At 39.3% G+C, this 9,653-nt stretch overlaps 1 protein-coding gene across 4 annotated transcripts in view; it reads left to right on the top strand.

The window, feature by feature from the left end:
• The window catches only part of Epb41l5 (erythrocyte membrane protein band 4.1 like 5), a 100,057-nt gene that overhangs the window by 71,897 nt on the left and 18,507 nt on the right, over nt 1-9,653 (top strand). For all 4 annotated transcript variants that reach the window (XM_029474204.1, XM_021168536.2, XM_029474198.1 and 1 more), the window contains exons 18-20: nt 410-507; nt 3,072-3,200; nt 5,394-5,458. In XM_029474204.1, the coding sequence (XP_029330064.1) occupies nt 410-507; nt 3,072-3,200; nt 5,394-5,458 (292 nt within the window). The remainder of the gene's footprint in view (nt 1-409; nt 508-3,071; nt 3,201-5,393; nt 5,459-9,653) is intronic.

The raw sequence follows: 9,653 nt of genomic DNA, 5'->3' as shown, positions 1-9,653 counted from the left end.
TGTAGACCAGGCTGGCCTCGAACTCAGAAATCCGCCTGCCTCTGCCTCCCAAGTGCTGGGATTAAAGGCGTGCGCCACCACGCCCGGCCTAAGATCAACTCTTAATTGAGTTATTAAAGAGTTGTTGGAGATTTTTGTGTTCATTTTGATTATTCCACTTATAATGAAGTAAAAACAGAACTTGAGTGTATACCCTTATATAACTATCAGCCAGGCAGACTAATGAGAAGTTTTACTTTCTTTCTTTCTTTCTTTCTTTCTTTCTTTCTTTCTTTCTTTCTTTCTTTCTTTCTTTCTTTCTTTCTTTCTTTCTTTCGTTCTTTCTTTCGTTCTTTCTTTCCTTCCTTCCTTCCTTCCTTCCTTCCTTCTTTCTTCCTCTCTCTCTCTCTCTCTTGCTTTTTTTTTTCAGCATTAAAAGATGACACAGAGAAACTTAAACAGCTTGAAACAGAGCAGACTATCTTGCCATCTCTTCGACCTACCATTGACATTAATGTCAACAGCCAGGTATCGGGATCTCTTCTGTGTCTACTTGTTCTACTACCGTTTCCAGAAAGACGTCCTTTCCCAGACCACTGTCTTAACTTGCTTTCTGTAACCGTGATAAAGACTGTGACCAAAAGTGACTTGGAGAGAAATGGATGTATTTCATCTTACAGTTTACCATCATCATAAAAGGAAAGAAGGACAGGCACTCAAGGCAGGAAGTGAAGCAAAAGCCATAAGGGATACAGCTTACTGGCTTCCTCTCCATGGCTTACTCAGTCTGCTTTCTTCTACAACTCATGACCACCTCCCCAAGGGCTCTAGCACATCAGTCATTCATCAAGAGACTGCCCACAGCTTGCCCACAGGCCAGTCTGATTGGGTGTTTTCTCGGTGGAGATTCCCTCTTTTCAGATAACCCTAGCTTGTGTCAGGTTAACAGGAAAAGTAACCGCACAGCAGTACTATCTGTGTTGAGTTCTGATTGACCTGTTTTCCATTTCAAAAGATGAAATGTGTGGATATGTAGGAGGGAAGGGAGAAGTTTGCCTGACAACATTAAGAAATTCATGGGGCTTCGAAGAGAGCTGGGCTCGGGGTATGGTGCTAAGAGATGGCTCAGTAGCTAAGAGAGCATTTGTTGCTCTTGCAGAGGACCTACATATGATTCCATGAACCCATGTGGCAGATATAACTCTGGTTTCAGATATCCTCTTTTGAATTCTGAAGGCACCATACACACATGTGGTACACATATATACGTGCAGGCAAAACACTCATGCACAAAAAATAAAAATAAATCACAGGGAGAAAAAATAAGGTCAGAAGTAGGTATATCAGTAGGTATATATTCCAGACTAGCCTGGTTTACATACTGAATTTTATGCCAGCCAGGGCTACCCAGTGAGATATCTCTTAAAAATAAATATCTTGTTTTTTGTTTTTTGAGACAGGATTTCTTTGTGTAGCCCTGGCTATCCTAAAACTGTTCCTTGTAGACCAGGCTGGCCTCAAACTCAGAAATCTGCCTGCCTCTGCCTTCCAAGTGCTGGGACTAAAGGAATCGACCACCACTGCCCAGCTTATGATGTTTTTTTTAAGACACACAGAGAAGCTGGAGAGATGGTCCGTGGTTAAGATTATTGGCAGCTCTTCCATAGAACTGAGTTCGCAGCACCCGCATGGAGGCTGATCCAAATAGAGGCTCACAACCATCTGCCATTGCAGTCTCAGGATATCAGATACCCTCTCCTGTCCATTGCACTCACATGCATGTACAGATAAATACATACAAAAATTTCAAAACTAAATAAACACAGTGAAAAAACATTATTGGCTGGCTTAGAGTAATAGATTAAGTGGTTTAGGTTTTGTTTTGTTCTTTTTTTTGTAATATCTTGTGTTTTGAGACTTTGCAATAAGGGTTGTTATAATGTGCAAAAGATGATAAACAAGTAATCAAGTCTGCAACATAGTCTTCAGAAGATTGGGGGAAAATGTCAATATGTTTGGATGAGCCAGGATTGTACAAGAACATAGAGAATTACTGTGGCCTGAGCTTGCTGGTTCAAGGCCATGATCCCAGACACCTGAGAAGCTAAATCAGAGGGGTCAATCCTATCAGTGATTTCAACTTCAGCCTAGTGTCTCTAAAATAAAACCAAACAGAGAAGGGGGTGGGGTGCACAAGATCCTAGGATCAGTTCCCAGTAACACGAACAGGATTGGGACTAACTTCTGCTAATAGGAGCTAGGTGGTTACAGGGCAGGTCAAGTCTTACAAAGGGATTTTCAGACTTTTTGATATCAGAAGCTTTCATAGGAAAGATTGTTAAAAATTCAGACTTAGAGCCACACTTGCTGGTATATTCTTATAATCTTAGCCTTTGGGAGGCTGAGGCAAAATTACCAGCTCAAGATCAGTCTGCGCTAATAGGGAATGTCTCTCAAAAAACAAAAATTTTAACTTCATATTTTGGGGTGTTACCTAGAGGCTGAAATAGAAACCGCATTGAAAAACACAAAATTGAATAAAGAACATCAAATATGTTAAGACATGGAAGGTGGTATGGTATTCACACCTATACCCATCAGTAATTACTATTTAAGTTAAGCAAAGTAGTAAATATAATACAGTAAATATAATTTGTGCATTATTTTCATCAGTGTGTCTGAGAATGTTTACATATTTGTCACATTGTTACATAAAATTTGTTACAAAAAGTTACCTCCTTCACTGGGGACAACTCCAGAGTTAGTACCATGAAGTACGAATGATCAGACATAATGCCCAGTGTTTAAGCAACTGAGTTACTGAAATGCTTGAGTTAAAACATTCATAGAGAATATATGACACTTGCTGACATTTGTCCCAGGTGTTTCAGATTAGCCCCTCTAGGGGCCAGTCCCTTCGATTCTGGAGCTCTTTATCTGCAGATAGATAGTTACAGGAGCTGGGTGTGTCTGCAACAGAAGATAGCTGCTTGAGGCATGTCATTTCTTGGTTGTCTGACTATGAACTTTCAGCATTCCTGTTTCCCAATAACCATGGCCTATTGAGAGTGATTATATCTTTTAACATTCAGGAAGAAGTGGTAAAGTTGACTGAGAAATGTCTTAATAATGCCATTGAGAACCCAGCATTGAATGCCGTAAAGGTTCCTCCTGACTTCAAGAGTAATATTTTGAAAGCTCAAGTAGAAGCCGTGCATAAGGTAAGATTTCTTTAATAGACATGGACCTGAAGTACCCTGGCTAGTTTTATGTCAGCTTAATATAAGCTAGCTATAGTAATCAGAGGGGAGGGAGGCACAACTAAGAAAAGACCTCCAAAAGATTAGGCGGTGGGCAGGTATGTAAAACACTTTCTTAATCAGCTGTTGATGGGGGGAGGGCCCAGCCCATTGTAGGTGATGCCAGCCCTGGACTTATGGTCCTTTGTTCTATAAGAAAGAAGTCTGAACAAGCCATGATAAATAAGACAGTAAGTAGCACTCCTCCATAGCCTCTGAGTCAGCCTCTATATCATTGCTCCTGCCTGGGGCTTGAGTTCCTATTCTGACTTCCTCCAATGATGAGCAGCAATGTGGAAGTGTAAACCAAATAAACTCTTTCATGCCAAGTTGCTTTGGTCAGTGGTGTTTCATCACCGCAATAGTAACCGTATGACATGGAAAGAGAGCAGGGGTGCAAATGGCAGAGTTCCAAGACGACGTGCAAAGTGATGAAAGCCTTTGGCCACTCTGTTCAGACTCAGCTGTGGTCAGGATAAGGTGCTAACGATGCTCTGGTATAGAAGTTGTTTAAAACAAACACAAAGCCAATATGACTTGTTAGATTGTTTTTATTTCTACACAACCACTAAACCCAGTGACTTTCTTTTTAGTTCTTTTTTTCAATATTAAGTTTCTAATCCTAGATCTTCTTTATCCATCCACTACCCTCAGTTTGGGGAGATTCTGAAGCAGTTAGCAACAGACTGACACACAAGGAGAGCTGACTGACCTAGTGAAGGACAGAGCGAGGACCTGCCCGTGTAGGGTATGGCTGCCCTGCTCCCCGATTGGCTTCTCTTCACTTTCAGATATGGCCTTGACCCCCCACCCCCTCTGGACCACAGCTTCTGTATAATAAACCTAAGGAAACACACCCAGACTGTCTCACGTCAATGGTCACAGTTGATTCTTCAGTCGCAGCTGACCAGAACCACAGAGGTAGCCTACCAATGGCTTCTGGAGTCTTTACTTCCCTCTGAGAGTTTATAAAGGAGAGCGAGCTCCATCATCTGCACGCTCTCAGCTATGTCTTCTAAGTTCCCACAACAGCTCAGTATGCTGTGAGCATGCAACAGTTTTTCTAGCCCCAAGTTCCAAAGTCCTTCCATAATCTGCCCCAAATTATGGCCAGGTCTATTTCAGTAACTCCCCATGAACCTGATACAACCTGCCTCGGGCTTCTATTGTGATAAAACACCATGACCAAAAGCAATTTAGGGAGAAAAAGTTTATTTTATCATACACTTACAAGCCACAGTCCATCAATGAAAACATGATGACAGTAGGAACTGAAACAGTGGTCTTGAAGGAGTGAGTCCTGCTTACTTGGCTTGCCACCTGCCCAGGAATGGAACCACCCCCAGTGGTCTTCTCCCTCCCTATTTGATTTAGCAAATAAAGGCTTATGCTGATGGGATAGACAGCTTCGGTTCAATACCCAAGCCCCACTTAGTGGAGTCAAAAACGATTTCTACAAGTTACCGTCCAACCTCCATGCTCATGCTGTGGTGTTTGATACCCACTACCCAAGCACATTCACAAGTAGAGCATTATTTAAAGATCATGATACTCTAAAGAAAGAGACTAAAGAAGGCATTATGAACTTTTTCAGTCAGAGTAGTGAAAATGTTACATGTTTGTTATGTAGCTGTGAATGTTTTTCAGAATTCATCAGACATTTACTGTCTTAAACATTACCTCAGAAATGTTGGGTAAAACGGAGCTCTTTAGATAAACATTTGAATTTCCTTCTTAAACTCTTCATTTCATTTAAGGAGAAATAAGATCCAATGATACAGCTAACCATTTTCTTTTTATCATGTAAATTTGAAAAATGCTGGCATTGAATCTTTGTGAATTTTGTCTGTAGTGGGTAACACGCTTTAGTGTCTTCAGCAGTTAATAGCTTCGTGATAAGAAGATGTACCGTGTATATTCTGAACTTGTCTTACAGTATTGGTCTGGCTTCTGGATAGGACTGTAGTAGATGTGATATTGGTAAAATATAATTAGCATCTTATTTGAATTGAAGCCAGTTGATTGTTCTATTTTTAGAAGAATGAAAGATAAACTTGTTACTTGAATATCCTTTCAAATATTCAGTGTTTCATTATCATGATTTAATTTTCTTAGGTTACAAGAGAAGATAGTTTATTAACTCATAAAAATGCCAGCGTTCAGGATGCTGCCACAAACAGGTACAATCTTGGGTAAACTGAATTAAGTTAATTTTCTTTTCTTTTTTTTCCTTTCCTTCTACATCTTCTTTGTACATCATCAGTGGATTGACTATATCTATTTGACAGACATCTTGAATTCACTTTTTGCTCTTCATCAGAGAGCCAGGTAGTATCTAGTTTTAGATTGTTTGAAGATATTCTTAGTCATTCTACATCCTCATTTTTCTTTAATTGATTCAAACTTATACAATAACAAAATCAGGTTGAATTAGTATGTAATCTCAGCTTCATCTTGTCATTGCAGTAACCTGAATGACAAAGATTCTGACATTAACTGAGTAAATGTGTTTACTGTCCCCTCCTTCACTTCTAAATGAGTATGTGCCATTTGTTTGTGTTGGTGGGCAATACCTCTGTCTTCATCCCTCTTTCCTTTTGTTCATCCTTGTATCAGATGGGCTGGTCCTTCCCCTCTGTCTCTGATTTGGTTGGTTGGTTGGGTTGTTTTGTTTTTTTGTTTTTGTTTTTTTATTGGTTTCAAGTTAATGGGTAGTGGACAGACTTCCCTTACCTTTTGTTGGGTGTAGTTACTTGTGACAGACCAGCTTAGCTTTCTTCTGTCTGATAATATCTTCATTTCTCCCTCATTCTTGAACGGTAGCTCCCTTAGATGTAGGATTCTAAGTTTACATTTTTATTTTTTAATAACACTTTTAAGTGTGTCATAAAATGCTGTCTGATCTTAGATTTTTTTCCATTTTTGTTTTGTTTGGGTTTGTTGTTATTGGATATTTGGCAATTTTTCTTAATTGAAAAAAAAAAGTTTTTTTTTCATATACTGTCTTCTAATCATGCCTTTTCCCTCCTCCAACTCTTACCAGATCTTCCCCACCTTGCCAACAACCAACTCCACACCCCTCCTTTTTCTCTTTAAAAAAAAAAAACCCAGACCAAACTTTATAAACAAAGAAACACAGTCCCCCCCCCCCACACACACACACCACAGACACACAAAAACAGCAATCAAAATATATAAGCAAAAGACCAATAAGACTAAATAAATAGATAGATAGATAGAGCCTAAACAAAGCAATTTGAGACAAAAAGTCTACAAAACTACCATTGAGTTCATTTTATGTTGGCTTTCCACTGCTGAGGCCTATCCTGATGTGTGGTTTATATTCCCAGTGAGACTCTTTTAGAGAAAATGAATTTTTATTTGCAAACAGCTATCAGTTACAGGTGGCTTCTCGTTTAGAGTTGGGAGCTTATCTCTGCTTCCCCCTCTCAGTAATGAGACCCTATTCGGCTTAGACCTGTGCGGGCCGTTTGTATGCTCACAGTCTCTGTGTACAAATCCACAAGTGTATCAGTCCTGCTATGTCTGGGGTCATCCCACTGTTACCTTTCTGCCTTCCCTAAGTGCAGTTCCCTAACTCCTGAGGGGAGGGGTTGATGAAGGCATCCCATTTAGGTCGAATGCTCCAGAATCTCTGACTGTCTGCATATTGTCCAGTTTTGGGTCTCTGTACTTGGTCCTGTTTACTGCAAGAAGCCTCTCTGATGATGGCTGAGCAGGGCACTGATCTATGGTATGGCAGAATGTCGTGAGGAGTCATTTTATTACTCTGGTTTTTTTTGTCTGAACAGTGGTATTCGATTTTCCCCTAGGCACATGTCCCATTCAGTCTCAGGTTCCTGACCACCCAAGCTGTGTCAGTATGAGTCCTGTGTCCTGGAGTAGACCCTAATTCCAGAGCACCATTGTTATTCCCACAGCATCTGTGCCACAATCTCAGTGTATTTACCTTGTACACAAGGTCACTGTTGTTGATCACAGGGTTTATAGCTGGGCAGGTAGTTACCTTTCTCCTTGTGGAGTCTAGAGTACCTTCCAGTCCATGAATGATAATCAGTAGGGCTTAAGCCTCTAATTACCAGCTTGACGTTTCCATGTTTGTTGAGATATGTCAATGTTGTCTTCAGCAGTAGGGCCTTACCCTCAGTTGTGGACACCAACCACTGACTTTGCCTGAGATGTTTGGGAGCGTGCTTGGTGTTCCTTTGGTTAATGGCTAACTAGATGTAACCCATTCCTGCCATGGCTATTTTACACTAGTGTTTATCAGTGTTGGTCTTAGGGCCTGCTCTATCGATGGCTCATGAAGAGTCTTTTCCCCTGCCAATGGGTTGAAGGTTATTCCTCACCTTCTCTTCTGTCAGGTTCTGGGGATCAGGTCTTTTGTTGAGGTCTATTTGGAGTTGAGTGATAAGTGTGAATCTGTTTCTTTTACATTCTTTTACATACAGCTGTACAGCTTGACCAGCACCTTTTTTTTTTTTTTTTTTTTTTTTTTTTAGTTTTTGTCTTTTTCCCAGTATTTTTTTTTTTTTTATCCAAAATCTGGTGTCCATGGGTATGTAGACTTAGTCTGGCTCTGCATTTTAATTCTATTGGTCAAACTGCCTGTATTTAAGCCAATTTTTTTTTTTTTTTTTGATTTTTCGAGACAGGGTTTCTCTATATAGCCCTGCCTGTCCTGGAACTCACTCTGTAGACCAGGCTGGCCTCAAAATCAGAAATCCGCCTGCCTCTGCCTCCCGAGTGCTGGGATTAAAGGCGTGCGCCACCACTTCCCAGCTCTTAAGCCAATTTTTATTACTGGTTTTATTATTGTTTATTATGTGCTGTTTTTATTACTATATCTCCGCAGTATAACTTACAATCTAGGATGCTGATACCTCATCTGATCTTTTATTATTCAGAATGGTTTTAGCTCTCTTTGATTGTTTCCATAGGAAGTTGAAAGTTATGTTTGAAAAGTTCTATGAAGAATTGTGTCAGAATTTTGAATGGAATCTATAGATTAATTTTGTTAAGATGCTTATTTTATTATATTAATTCTACCAATCCATAAACATGGGAATCTTAATCTTCTAATGTCATCCTCAATGGTCTCATTGTCTTAAAGTGTTTGTTATATAAGTCTTCAACAAGCTTAGTTAGTTATTCCAAGATTGAGGCTCTTATAAGCAGTGTTGTTTCCTTGATCTCTTTCTCAGTCTGTCTCTTGGATATAGGAAGACTACTGACTTTTTTGTGTTAAATTTGTATTTTACTAATAGTGTTTATCAGCTGAAGAAGTTTCTAGGTGGAATTTAATGTCATTCACGTATACTATAAAGATACTTTGACTTCTTCCTTTCCTATTTGTATCCCCTGATCTCCTTCACTTGTCAATAAGACAACTAGCTAAGAATTCAAGACCTAAATTGAGTTGATATGGAAAGTGAATAACTTCATATTGTTTCTGATTTTAGTGAAATGCTATGGGTGTCTCTTCATTTATTTTGGCTATGGGATTACTGTATATCACCTTTATTGTATTGAGATATATTCCTTGGATCCCTAGTCTCCAGGACATTTATCATGAAGGGGTGTTAGAGTTTCCCAAAGGCTCTTTCTTCATCTAATGAGATGATCATGTGGTTTTTGTCTTTCAGTCTGTTATGTGATAGATCATATTTATCAAATTACATTTATTGAACCCTCCTATATCTTTGGGATGAAACCTTGTTTATGTGTTCTTATATCCAGCTTGCAAGTATTTTATTAAGTATCTTTGCATCTATGATCATAAGGAATATTGGTCTGTAACTTCTTTCTTTCTCCTCCCTACCCCCCCAATTTGTTGTTGTTGTTGGATGTTTGTGTGAGTTAAATGTCAGGTTAATTTTGTTCTTGTTGGATCTTTGTGTGAGTTAAGTGTCAGGTTAATTTTACTCTTGGAAATGAATTTGGAGATAATATGAGGAATATTGATTTTAATTCTTCTTTGAAGGTCTAGTAGAATTCTGCCGTGACTCCAACTGGTCCTGGGCTTTTTTTGGTTGGGAAACTTAAGCAACTTAAACCTGTAACCCTGAAATGGAATAGTAATTAAGTTGCTTATCTGATTTAACTTTGATAGATCATATATATCATGAAATTCATCCATTTCCTTTAGGTTTTTCAGTTTGCTGGAGTACAGGTTTTTGAAGTATGTCCTTATGGTTCTCTGGATTTCCTTGGTGTCTGTTGTGATGTCCCCTTTTGTCTTAGTCAGGGTTTCTATTCCAGGACAAAACATCATGACCATGAAGCAAATTGGGGAGGAAAGGGTTTATTCAGCTTACACTTTCATACTGCTGTTCATCACCAAGGAAGTCAGGA

The sequence above is a fragment of the Mus caroli genome, chromosome 1 (assembly GCF_900094665.2).
Source record: "Mus caroli chromosome 1, CAROLI_EIJ_v1.1, whole genome shotgun sequence".
NCBI classification, from domain to species: Eukaryota; Metazoa; Chordata; class Mammalia; order Rodentia; family Muridae; genus Mus; species Mus caroli.
The sequence above is the reverse complement of the archived record's forward strand: the minus strand, read 5'-3'. Positions and strand labels throughout refer to the sequence as shown.